The 13,104-nt window shown below is 53.7% G+C and overlaps 1 protein-coding gene across 5 annotated transcripts in view; it reads right to left on the reverse strand.

Moving 5' to 3' along the window:
- Positions 1 to 84: 84 nt before the first annotated feature.
- Positions 85 to 13,104, reverse strand: part of SCLY (selenocysteine lyase) — a 37,623-nt gene continuing 24,603 nt past the window's right edge. For 3 of the 5 annotated variants that reach the window (XM_035006771.1, XM_035006773.1, XM_035006772.1), the window contains 5 exons: positions 7,774 to 7,810; positions 5,410 to 5,493; positions 4,802 to 4,904; positions 3,603 to 3,678; positions 87 to 2,076 (listed from right to left, as the gene is read on the reverse strand). In XM_035006771.1, coding sequence (XP_034862662.1) covers positions 1,923 to 2,076; positions 3,603 to 3,678; positions 4,802 to 4,904; positions 5,410 to 5,493; positions 7,774 to 7,810 — 454 coding nt within the window. In that variant the 3' untranslated portion in view covers positions 87 to 1,922. Of the gene's footprint in view, positions 2,077 to 3,602; positions 3,679 to 4,801; positions 4,905 to 5,409; positions 5,494 to 7,773; positions 7,811 to 13,104 lie in introns of all 5 variants that reach the window. The other 2 variants (XM_035006770.1, XM_035006769.1) reach the window with 1 other exon arrangement.

Here is a 13,104-nt window from a genome sequence, read left to right on the forward strand (position 1 = left end):
AAGCGGTGCACAGGGCAGATGGGACGCAGCGGGCGGGCGGGGGGCGGGGGGCCGGGGTGGGCAGGCCTCGGGAGACTGGGCCTCGCAGCCCTACCCCAGCACGCCTGCGGTGGCCAGAGCTGCGGTGGGCCCCGGGGAGGGGTCTGCACTGGGGTCAAGTCAGGGGTGGGTGCTGGCTGGCAGAGGCTGGCCCGGGCCTCTTCCTCTTGCGGAGCAAGCACTGAGATGCACCGTGGCTCTCATCCTGAGGACTTCCCGCAGCTGGTGGGTGTTTACGGCCCCCAGGGTCCTTCCAGGAAGGCAGTAGGCTCCCCCGCATCTGCTTGCTCTCGTCTGGGCTGTAGCCCGGAGGCTGTGCTGGCCCAGGGGGGGCCCACCTGAGAGACTCCTCTCATGGGAGGGCAGACCCATCCACAGGAGGGCCCTCTCTGGGGAACTCAGGGCCACGTGCGCTGGAGTTCGGCTAGGTCTTCACCCACGGAGCCAAGGGCCCGCCTGCCTCCTGGGGGATCTATGCCAGATCCTGGCCCTGCGCTGGCCTTGGGCCTTGGAGGCTCCATAAACCTCGGGGGAGCAGCAGCTTGTCAGAGCCAGCCACGGGCCCAGGGCCCTAACGCCGGACAGGAAGGCCTCCGAGGCGGGTGAGGGTCTCTGGGGCTGCGGCTGAAGGTCAAGGGGGTTTCTTGAGGGCTGCTGCACTTCTCGTCCCAGACTCTTCTCTTCAGTGGAGCTGGCACCCATGGCTTTTTCCTGGGCCGACTGGGATCAGCATGGCCTCTGCCTGGAGGCAGTGGGACGCTACTTTAGTGACCCACTTCCTAGGGACTCGCAGAGACAGTGTCAAGCTGAATTCCCTAAGCTGAAGCCTAATCGTACGGCGATAAATTGGGGTCACTACACACCCCTCCAACACCAGCTCTGCAGCCAGCTCCGACACATCGGTGACCCCCGGAGAAACCATAGACGTCTAATAGCAGCACTGGAATATTTTATTCACTTAATTTCTGACAACAGTCTCTACAATGTCATCATGTAGTTCTTTGCACCTTAAAACCACATGTTAAAAGTGTATTAAGAAATCACTGCTACGTGAAGTAGCTCTGTAAGCCACACCGTCCAGGGTGTATCAGGACGTCGCAGAGCAGGGTAAGGATAGCAAAATCCATCTGGGAATAACATCATCATGCCAGCGGAGCTAGGGACAAACTCATTTCCCACCGCAGGAATGAGCCGGGGTCACATAAGCCCGGCCGCCCCCCCGACTCCCACGTCTGCGCTGGAACCCTGAGTAAATGACCACAGGGAAAAGGCCGGTGGGGCCTGGTGGCTCTGGGTGGCTGGCAGGCTGAGTGCAGAGGTCAGGTGGGGCGGGGAAGTGGGGGGACACAGAGCAGGGAGCGGGGCCTGACCTCGGAAGGGCTTGGGAAGGGCCAAGAGCAAGATCGGAGAACACGGGCGGACGGACCTCGGTGCCAACAGGCAGGGGAGGCCATGACTGCAGCAAAAATCAGGTTTCCTATGTTCATGGTAGCAACTGACAACGGTTTGTAAATACTTGGATGTTATCTTCTGGGTAAAAACGCCACCTTCCAGGAAGGTGGCACTCACAACAGGCTCACCCCAATTCCCAGAGGGGAGCACTGACACAGCTGAAATGTTTCCACTTCAACCTGCGCCACGGGGTGGTGGGGACAGTCCCACACAGGTTTGTGTCCTGGGCCTAGAAGCACCTGCGGGGCCTGCCTGCCCGACAGACCGGCTCTCCACTGACCCGAGGACAGGAAGGGGGCCCGGCGCACCCACACACACCCACTGACCCATCTCCACGTCAGACACTCTGGGACAAGACTAAGACTGGGACAAATCAGGAGAGCCATTCTGGCACGGCCCTCGGCATGGCTTCCTATGGGGCACCCTGGGCACTAGGCCTGACCCTCCAGCTGGGCCACGGCCTGCTTCAGGTCCTGCACGATGAGGTCCACCTCGGCCCTGGTGGTGCTGCGGCCCACGCTGAGCCGGAGTGCGTTCCTGGCCACGTCGAAGGGAATGCCACAGCTCAGCAGCACCGGGGACGGCCTGGGGGGTGGGGGCGAGGAGAGCCTGTCAGCTGTCAGAGGGGAAAGGCTCTCTGTGCTCCCCAGGGCTCGGGGGAGGGACCCTGCCCCTCCTGCTCTCCACTAGCTCCCCAGGATGGGGCTGTGTAGACCCATCTCCCCTCTCTGCCAAACACCTCTAGGCCCCCGGCCTCTGGGTCCACGGTCTCGTGCTTGGACTCCTGCACGGTACTGCGGCCTCGCCCGGCACCTTCCCTCTGTCCCCAGGAGAGCTGTGTCCGGTGAGGCCGAGCCCCACCTTCCAGGGCTTCCGACCCTCGAGGAGTGTGGGCGGGTCTCGGAGGAGATGCGGGGTTCTGCACACCCCGGGGCCAGTGTTCGGGCGGTGCTGGTGCTCTCCCATCCCCAGCAGGGTGCGCGGTTCAAGGGCCCGTGGGGGCCCCCATACACAGGCCCCAGGGTGGAAACAGCAGAGCAAAGGTCGCTGTCACATTACAGAGCCCCTGAAAGCCGTCCCCAGGCCTAGGTGGGAGAGGGGACTTCCCTCGCTGTGGTTCCCGAGGGTCCGTGCCAGAGGCCCCTGCAGCGCAGGGGAGAGAGGGGACAGGGCCCACAGCTCTTGGCCCCCTGCCCTCCCCTGGGGGGTGGCCTCACTGCCTATTCCAGAGGGCACCCCCACTTTCCGCAAGAGCCATGAGCATCTGCCTCTACCCCTCTCCCCTCCCACTCTTGCAGGGGCCACATGGACACCTGTCCCCTCCCAGCCGCGCCCCTGGGCACCGCTCCTCAGGCGCCTCCTCCCCTCCCCCTCATCTTGTGCCTGGTGAGACTACAGACTGCACCTGCCTCAGCTTCCCCGTCTGGGAAATGGGCCACTCAGATCCTTTCTGGAGGGCTGTGGGGAGCTTTCTGGGAGCGGTGGCCCACCTGAGCGCCCTCCTCCTGCAGTCGCCTCACTGCGACAGCCACTCGGGCTGCCACATGCCGGCTCCTGGCCTCACCCTCCCTCGCGCAGCCCTCCCTGGCACAGCTCTGAGCCCACCCGGCCCTCGGCCCTCGGGAGCCCCCTGGCCTGAGGTGCTCACACACCACAGCCCCAGCCACAGACTCCCGGACGGCCCGCTGCCGACCATGGCTCGGCTCTTTGTGGGGCCCCGGCTGTCTCATCCGGGACTGCACCCACCTCTGCGGGCCCCCCCTCACGGCGAGCGGGAAACCGAAGCCCTGCTCTTCCCGCCCCGGGGTCGGGCCAGTCTCGGATGCCCGGGCCCCACACCCTCCCCTCCTGCCTCGGCCACGGCCATCCTCCTGCACCGGGCAGGGGCCGCCCGGAACCAACCCGGCTGTCGCAACCTCCCGAAGCCCCTCACTTTCCGAGGACGGAGGGAGCTCCCGCAGCCTGGCCTGCCCCTCCCCGCCGCCCCCCCTCAGGCTGCAGCTTCCCCTCCTCCCCTTGGCCCTGTGACGTCTGGTCACGTTTTGTGTCCCCGTTGGCCGCGCAGCCCCGGGAGCCCCAGGCCCAGCGCGGCCCAGCGTGCGCGCACTCACCGGTCCGCGTGGTCCGAGTGGCACGCAGCCCCCACGCTAGCCAGCAGCGTCCCGCACCGCGCCAGCACCACGCGGCCTGGGGAGACACGGCGCGAGGCTGAGGCGGAGCGCGCGGGCGGGGCCCCAGCTGCCCGTGGGTCCCCTTCCCCCGCAAGTGTGGAGGCTCCCTCCCTCGTGCCCAGCGCCCGGGCCCTCTCATCCCAGGGCACAGAGCAGCAGGACCCAGACAGGACGGTTCCTCGCAGACACGATTCTGCCTCATAAACCCGGCCTCGAACACGTTATTTCCGGTCAACTGCCGAGGGGGACACCCAGAGCCCTCATCAGCTGCCTCACCTCATACTTCGCGGTCCCAGGAATGACATTTAAACTTACATCTGAGTTTTCTAAGGGTGGAGACACTCGGGCGCCGTTTTGATTAAGCGGGAGGACACTTCCCTCTTCTTTCACAAGCACAGAGATTAAAGTAATAAACCCACTGACTTAATTAAAAGAATCCGTCTCATTGAAATGGGCACGGGCCTCACTGAATACATCTGTCCCCACAAAAGCGGGGAAGAGGACAGAGCAGCTCTCCTTTGCACGGCAAACAGCGAGACTGCATCCCAGCGCAGGGTCCCACCCCCGGCACAGGGACGCCTGCCCAGGGCCTGTACGTGGTGCAGACACGGCGCTCCTCGCGCCATCCAGCGAGGCGGGGAGCAACCCCTCTCCCCCAGGAACTTCCCCAAACGTGCCTCCCTCAGGCTCAGGGCACAGAATCTCCTCTCCGTGAAGCTCGGCTGGTCAGTTCCCTGGACTCGGCCCCAGGGCCCTGGGTGAGCCATGTTTTATCTTCTGGATTCCAGGAATCCCAATGGTTTCCAGCCGGGAGGCAGTTATCACAGGAACGAGTCCCACACATGTGCGCTTCCTCCTGACTCTGAGCCAAATTTTAAAGTTGACTGCCTCTCCCTTCCCTTATCCTCGTGAAATGTTTTGTCAAACTTGCTGACGGAAATGGATGAGCCAGCCTAAAATTTAGCGCATCTCATCTCCTTCCCTCTCAGCTTGGGGCCAGCGCTGCACCAACGGCCCAGGCAGGGAGAGCGGGAAGCGGCCGAGACCGGCCTGGCCTCCTGGGGACACCCGCCCTAGGGGGCCACTCTGCTCCCTCCGGCGCCCACCACCCCACGCGGAGACCGGGAGACCCTCGTCACCTTGGAGCTGGGGTCCCCGGATAGAAAAGTTGCATGTGTTGGGGAGTCGCTCGGTCCCTGGAAACTGGCTGTTCAGATGGATTCTCTGCTTACCAAATTCAGCCTGAGAAGTCAATGAAGTCTTCAGAGGTAGTTTCAAAACACACAGCCCCCCTGCACCCCAACTGTTTGACCTCGAGCCTTTTCTGGAAAACAAAATCTCAACCTCGACACATAAAATAATTAGTTCATCAATAAGCACCTGCCTATAATAGTTATAGGGACTGACTAGAGAGCAAAGTTAATCAGGAGAAAAAAATTCTGAATACGTGTGACTCTCCTCCATACAACCATCAAGTCCACTAGCTCTGCTGCATTTCTATCACGCCTTTATGAAGGTCAGCCACTTGGCCTAGAGCCCAACTTGGGGGGTCTCCTGACCCAGGCTTCCGTCCTCTAGCCTCTACCCTGACTGTCCCCAGAGTCCCTGGACTGAGTTTCAAACAACCCCCGTCCTTGTCCTGCCTGCTGCCTGGGGCGGCACCCCTGACCCTCAGCTCACTGGAGGAAGGCTGGGACCCCCCCAGACTCCAGGCTGCCCCCCTGAACCCCGCGAACCCCAGGCTCACCTCCAGCTGCTCCTCCAGGTAGTCACGAACGTCTCTCATGTGGGCCTCGTAAGCCTCGCAATTCCTGGTCACCAGCTCAGCAGCCTGGGGACAGGGACGGTAACGCAAGAAAGCATGTTCAATTGTCATAAAACAAGGAGAATAAAGCAGCCTTCAAGAGCAGAGGTGAGATTTCCTGATGATAGAGAAGTGACATTTCTTCAAACTGCTCTTTTCCTGGAAAATCTCGAATAGATAATATTTACTGAGTGCAACCGTGTGGCAGGGGCCATGGTCAGAGCTTGAGAAGAGTTATCTTCACTTGTTTAACAGGAATTTATTTTATCAGGCGCTTCCTGATACCTCCAGGCACCAGATACTGCCCGTAAGAGCAAAGAGCACTCCCAGTTCTCGAGGCACAACCATTCCCGAGACCGAGGACCGAAGGGAAGCGGGAACAGCATCATACCAACTGGGGAGAGCGCTCTGACGGGCGCGCGGGGCATGCGGGACACGCAGGGTAGGAGATGTGAAGGTGACAGTGCGTGGACCTAGGGTGTTCACGGCCATGGCAGAGGGAGGGGCAAGTGCGCTCCTGGGACGGAGTGACCAAGGGGGACAGGGCCCCAGGTCCCCATGACAGGCAGGGCCAGGACCCAAGTGCAAAGGCACAAATGCATGTAGGTTTTGAGAAAGAGGTGAGATGCCCTGACTTGCATGTGTAAACCATTCTGGGTGCTGTGCAGAGAATGGAAGGGACCACGGCAGGCAGGCGTCCAGACTACAGATGCGGATGACCTGGTCCAGAGTCACACAAGACGCAGACCTCGATATACTGTGGAGACAGGACAGACAGGACTGGCTGGCTGCTCATCAGTGCAGGCAAGGACCAGGAGGGACCAAGGCACCGTCTAGATTTCTGAAGTGAGGTCCCAGATGGCAGGAGGCACCATGGGGAGAGAGGGGAACCAGGGAGGAGAGACACACACGTGGGCCCAGAGGGAATGTCAAGTAAGCAGGTGGGGACCTGGGTTTCTCAGAAAGATCAGGACCTGCCCTGAGATGCCAAGTTCAAAGCCCTGAGCACAGGCTGGTGGAGCTGCAGGACAGGATGAGTGCCACGAGGGAGCAGCTGTGGAGAGGAGGCTGGGATGGTGCTGGGAGGCCCACCAGCAGGTGAAGAGGCCAAGGCCTGGCCAGGGCGGAGGGGAACTAGCTGGGGGAGGCATGCCAGCAGCAGTGCATGGGGCTGGGCCTCCTCTGCAAGTTCCGGGGAAGAGAAAGGAGTGAGACTGGGTGTCAGGAATGGGAGGGAGAGGAGGAGGTCGCAGGGCTGTGGAGGCTATAACGTTCTAGTGGAGAGGATCAGGAGGACGGGCAGAGGGGATGACTGCAGGAGGGGCCCTTCTTTAGGAGGCACACAGAGAAAGGGGTGGTGGGAAGCCAGGAAGACACCTGGACTTAACCTAGGGAAGAGGGGCCTCGTGAAGCTGGGTGTGTGAAAGGCCAGACTGCATGCACGGAGGGCAGTGGGGAGTCAGGGAGGGTCAGAGAACCTGGGGGAGGTGCAGCTGCAGGCTGGAGCTGAGGGGCCAGCGAGCCGGTGGGCTGCCATCAAGCTGCGCACAAGCTGCATCCTGTAGGTGGGACAGCCAGGGCTTGGGGGTGGAGATGGCCCCAGGGAACAAGCCACCCGTGGGCCCGACTGTGGGTCTCTGCTGTAAAGACGTCACTGTATTTCTTATATTAGCAGAGGCTTGAAAAGAGCTTTTCCATGTCAGTGCTAAACACGAGCAATCAATCCACTCTACAGATCTCAAAAAGTACACTCTGGGGTGATAAATACAATTTGAGGCTTTTTCTAACCTCAGTCCATTTATTGGGCCATGAACATGATCTCCCCAAGGCCCTGGATACCTGGTAAAGCCGCTGGGGGAATGGATTGTAAGATGATAGAAAGTATACAGGTCTCTGCCCCGGTCCCAGCACTGAGCTCCCGAAACTCCAGGAATTTCCTAAGTGATAGGAACAGCAGGAGGATCTCTGGTTCTAATATTTGGACTGGCCAGTCAGAAACACAGGTGACACCTGGGACTTACGCCTGGTGTCTGAAGGGGTGCTGGGCGGGCAGTCCTGTGGGCCTGAGCCCCGGACCTGCCTCCAGGTAGCCAGTGTCAGAATCGAGTTCAATGGCAGGACACCCAGTTGGGGTCACAAAACTGCTCTGTGTGGAAATCTGCCCCCGACACCCACCTCTGGGGTTGGGAGTGTTGTGTGAGTGGCGGGCACGAGGGAGCAAAGGAGACTCAGCTGGAGGAAGACTCAGGTTTTCCCACACACGAGACGAAGCGCCTGCTCCATCTGCCCAAGCTCACCAGGGCTTACCTTCCCAAGGCCGGCGATCATCGGTGTGTTCTCGGTCCTGTAAGAGACAAGGGTTTCAATCCTATTTCCACGCAAAGCAATGAACAAATGTCCTAGGACAGAATCCGGCCTGTGAAAGTCATGGGTTCAACTGAAAACGAAATCACACCCACATCTTTCCTAAATACGTGCCATGTGCTTGCCCCCATGGTGCTGCAGCCCCCAAACCCTCACGCCCAGCTTCCTGGTCCACTCACCGTCCACACGGCCCGCCTTGGGCAACATATGCTGGGTGTCCACACGGACAATTCTGTCCGGGCCCTTTTCCTACACAGGAGAAACCCCTCCTCCAGCTGCGGAGCCCAGGGCCCCCTTGTCGAACCCGGTGGGGGTCCAAAGACCCCAGCTCTGCGCTGTTCCCATCAGCTGACCGTTCAGCTGCAGCCTCTCAACTGTCCCGTGGGACGAGTCGTTGGTTACTAGAGATTGTGTGGGTGCAGGAAAGGGCAGGAGGACCCCTGAAGACCGGAGGCTCTCCCTCAGACCTAACAAGCTGAAAACAGAACTCTTCACTCTGTTTTCAGGAAAAACAAAATAAATCACTAACATAATAATTTTCTGAATTTTTTTTTTTTAAGATTTTTAAAATTTATTTATTTGAGACAGAGAGAATGAGAGAGGGAGAGCACATGAGAAGGGAGAGGGTCAGAGGCAGAAGCAGGCTCCCTGCCGAGCAGGGAGCCCGATGCGGGACTCGATCCAGGGACTCCAGGATCATGACCTGAGCCGAAGGCAGTCGCCCAACCACCTGAGCCACCCAGGCGCCCATAATTTTCTGAATTTTAAGTTTTGGCTGAAGTTTGCTTAAGTCTTGGGAGCTGGCTGCCGCTGCTGACCAGCAGATAACCAGATAAGCAAACAGGAAGCACAAGGCATTACAGGTAACGCGATCCTGCTGATCTCCCTTTGACAAGTTCATTGGTCAGTTCTGTCCCCGGAGACGGGCTCTGACACCTGGGGATGGTCTGGGAAGAGCAAGGAGCTCTGCGTGGAGAATCCAGAGGTCTGAGCTTATCCTACACCCCTCCTCGACCACTGTGGGATCCTAATGCCATCCCCTCTTCGGGCCTCACCCCCCTCATCTGTGGGACAGCATGGCCGGACCAAGAGCATCTCTCAAGGTCTATGCCCTGTGAGTGGCAAGAGGGGCTGCCCAGGTGGAGGAGCCGGGACCCTGTGTAGAACCTGGAGCCTGTCTCCCCACCGCCGCCCCGCACGCCCCCCCTCCACCCCGAGCATTTGGTCAGCCTCCTCTGCCTCCTTCTGGAGTCATGCAAACCCTGCTTCCCACTCCCAGTCCACATACTGAGCTACCCTATTAGGGCTTCCCGAACACATGATGTTCTACCTCTTCTTTTTTTAATTAAACTTTGTTTTAAAGATAATGTAGATTCATACATGGTTATAAGAAACAATGTAGAGACATTCTGTGTACCTATTACTCAGCTTCCCAGTAACACTGTCGTACAAGATCACAACCAGGATGTGGATAAGATACAGAACATTTCCACCACCACCAAGGTCCCTCCTGTTGGCCTTTTATAACCAGACCTGCTTGCCTTGGGCCCCATCCCTTCCTTAGCCCTGGGCAGCTGCTAACCTGTTCTCCATCTCTAATTCTGTCACTTCAAGAATGTTCTATAAATGGAATCAGTTATAATTCTGGGGGATTGGCTTGTTTCACTCAGCATAATTCTCTGGACGTTCCTTGCAGGCGGCTGTGTGTATCAACAGCTAATCCCTTTCCATGACTGAGTAGTGTCCACGCACAGGGTGCCAGCCACTCGTTACAGGATAGCTGAGCTCCCTGCACTTTGCGGCCATTGCGAAGAAAGGGGCTAGACACGCTTGTGTCCAGGCTTTTGTGGGAACGTAAGTCTGCATTTCTCTGGGATAAGTGTCTAGGAGTGAAATTCCTAGGTTGTGTGGTGGGCACAAATCTAGTTTGAAGAGACAATGCCAGGCTGTTTTCCAGAGCAGCTGTCCCATTTCCACCCCCCTGGCCGTGTATGAGTGAAGCTGAGTCTCTGCATCCTCAACAGCACTCCACGTTGTCTCTAGTTTTTGTCTTAGCCGTTCCGGTAGGTGTGATGTCTCATCGTGGTTTTAATTTGCATTTCCCTAATAGCTAAAAATGTTCAGTATCTTTTCATGTGCTTGTTTGCTATCTGTGTATCCTTTTTGGTGAAATGTCTGTGAGTGTCTTTTGCCCATTTTTGACCGAATTGTTTGGGGGTTTTGGCTGTTGAATTTTGAGAGTTTTCTTTATGTATTCTAGATACTAGTCCTTTGAGGACATATTCTAGTGCACAGCTTGTCTTTTCATCCTCTTAACAAATTGTTTTGCAGGGAGAAAGGTTTAAATTTTGATGAAGTTCAATTATCAACTTTTCCTTTTATGGATGCTTTTGGTATCAAGTCTGAGATCTCTTTGCTGAGGCCTAGAGCCTGAAGATGTTTTCCTGTTTTTTTTTTTTTTCCCCTAAAAGTTTTATAGTTTTTTCACATTTAAGTTCATCATGTATCCTGAATTAGTATTTTACAAGCTGTGAGACTTAGGCTGAGGTTTGTCGTCTGCGTAAGGATGTCTAATTGCTCCAGTACCATCTGCTGAGAGTGTCTTTCCTCCACCAAGTTACTTCTGTATCTTTGTCAAAAGTCATTTGGGCATATTTCTGGTTGTATCTATTCTGTTCCATTGGTCTACTTGCTGGGCTTTTGATAGAAATTGGGCTAAACTGAGATATCAACTTGGGGAGAACTGACCTTTACTATATGGAGTCTTTTGATCCATGAACATAGCATGTCTCTCCACATATTTAGATCTTTGCTTTCTTTTAGCCACATTAATAGTTGTCAGCTTACAAGTCTTATATCTGAGTATTTCTGAGTGATTATAAATGGTACTGTATTTTTAATTTTGTTGTTCATACATTCATTACCAATATACAGAAATATAATCAATTTTTGTATGCTTATCTTGTAACCAATGATCTTGCTGAATTCACTCATCAGTCCTAGGAGTTTTCTTATCTGTTCCTTGGGATTTTCTACAGAGGCCATCATGTGATCTACAAAAAGGGGCAGTTTTACCACTTCCTTTCCAATCTGTATTCCTTATATTTCCTTTGCTTGCCTTCTGCACGGACTAGAACTTCCGGCACTGCTGAAAAAGAAGTGAGAGTGGACATCTTCATCTTGTTCCGTCATAGGAGTAGAACATTCAGGCCTTCGCTGTTGAGTGTGATGTTGGCAGTAGGTTTTTTTGTAAATGCTCTTTTCAAGCTGAAGAAGTTCTCCTCTAGTCATATTGTGAGAGTTTTTAATGAATGAATGTTGAATTTTATTAAATACTTTTTTATGCATTAAATTATGTTATTTTTCTTCTTCTTTAAGTAGGCTTCATGCCCAGTGTGGAGCCCAGCACAGGGCCTGAACTCACGATCCTAGATCAAGACCTGAGCTGAGATCAAGGGTAAGACGCTCAACCGACTGAGCCACCCAGGCGCCCCAATTTTTCTTCTTTAATATGCTACCTTACATTGATTGATTTTGGAATACTGAATCAGCCTTGCATCCTTGGAACAAACTCCATCATGGTGTATATATTATTTTTATATATTGCTGAATTCCATTTGCTAATATTTTGTTACAGACTTCTGCATCTAAATTCATGAGAGATATTTGGTCCATAGTTTTATTGTTCTGTACCATCTTTGTCTGGTTTTGGTATAAATTCATAAAATGAACCAGGGAAATGTTCCCTCCACCTATTTTTCGGGAAGAGACTGCATAGAATGGTGTTAATTCTTTAAGTGTTTGGTAGAATTTTCCTGTGAAGCTACCTGGGCCTGGAGATTTCTTTTTGAGGAGTTTTAAAATTACAAAATTAATTTCCTTTTCCTAATAGTTATAAAGATATTTAAACGATCAAGTCTCCTATTAGGTGAGCTGTGGTAATTTGGTTTTTGATGAAGTATTCCGCTTCGTCTGAATTGTCAAATTTGATACTGGCAATTTTTTGTCAGTCTCACTAGAAGTTTGTCAGGTTTGGTTTTTTTTAATTTATTTTTTCTTTTAATTCCAGTATTCTTAACATACAGTGTTATATTAGTTTCAGGTGTACAATACTGTGAGAGATTTGTCAGTTTTATCAATATTTTTAAAAGGCTATTTCTTTGTTTCAATTATTTTTTTAAAAAATATTTTTGGGGCGCCTGGGTGGCTCAGTTGGTTAAGCGACTGCCTTCGGCTCAGGTCATGATCCTGGAGTCCTGGGATCGAGTCCCGCATCGGGCTCCCTGCTCGGCAGGGAGCCTGCTTCTCCCTCTGACCCTCCTCCCTCTCACGCTCTCTGTCTCTCATTTTCTCTGTCTCAAATAAATAAATAAAATCTTAAAAAAAAAAAAAATTTTTGTTTGCAGGGTGCCTGGGTGACTCAATTGGTTCAGCACCTGACTTTTGATTTTGGCTCGGGTCATGATCTCAGGGTCATGGGATCAAGCCTTCCAACAGGTTCTGCACTAAGCAGAGATTCTCTCTCTCCCTCTCCCTCTACTCCTCCCCCTGCTCTCGCTCTCTCTCACTAAAAACAAATAAATAAAATCTTTAAAAAATTATTTTTGTTTTCAATTTCACTAATTTCTGTTCTTTAGTATTTCCTTATGTTTACTTTGGGGTTATTTTGCTCTTTTTCTAAGTTCTTCAGGTGATAGCTTATTGACTTCAGAGTCATCATCTTTTTTAAATTAAGATTATTTATTTAGGGAGTGCTCATGAGTCGGGGAGGGGCAAAGGGAGAGGGAGAGAGAGAATCTCAAGCAGACTCCCCACTGAACTCAGAGCCCAACATAGGGCTTGATCTCATGACCCTGACTGAGATCATGACCTGGGCTGAAATCAAGTCAGAGGCTTAAGTGACTGAGCCATCTAGGTGCCCCGAGTCATCATCTTTTTTAACATATACATTCAGTGCTATAAATTTCCCTTTCAGCCATGCTTTGGCTGTCTCACAAATTTTGATAAGGTGTATTTTCATTTTCATTCATTTTGATGTATTTAATTCTCTTGAGGAATCCTGTTTGACCCATGGTTTATGTAGAAGTGTGTTGTTTGTTTCTAAGTGTTTGGAGATTTTCCTACTACCTTCTAGTTATTGATTTCTGGTTTGATTCCACTGTGATGAGAAAACACTGTATGATTTCAGTTCTTCAAATGTGTTGAGGTTTGTTTAATGACACAGGACATGGTCTATCTTAGTGTATATTCTGTGGCACTTGTAAAGAATATGTA

Source organism: Mirounga leonina, unplaced genomic scaffold (genome assembly GCF_011800145.1).
Source record: "Mirounga leonina isolate KUSES-001 unplaced genomic scaffold, KU_Mleo_1.0 Mir_151, whole genome shotgun sequence".
NCBI lineage: Eukaryota > Metazoa > Chordata > Mammalia > Carnivora > Phocidae > Mirounga > Mirounga leonina.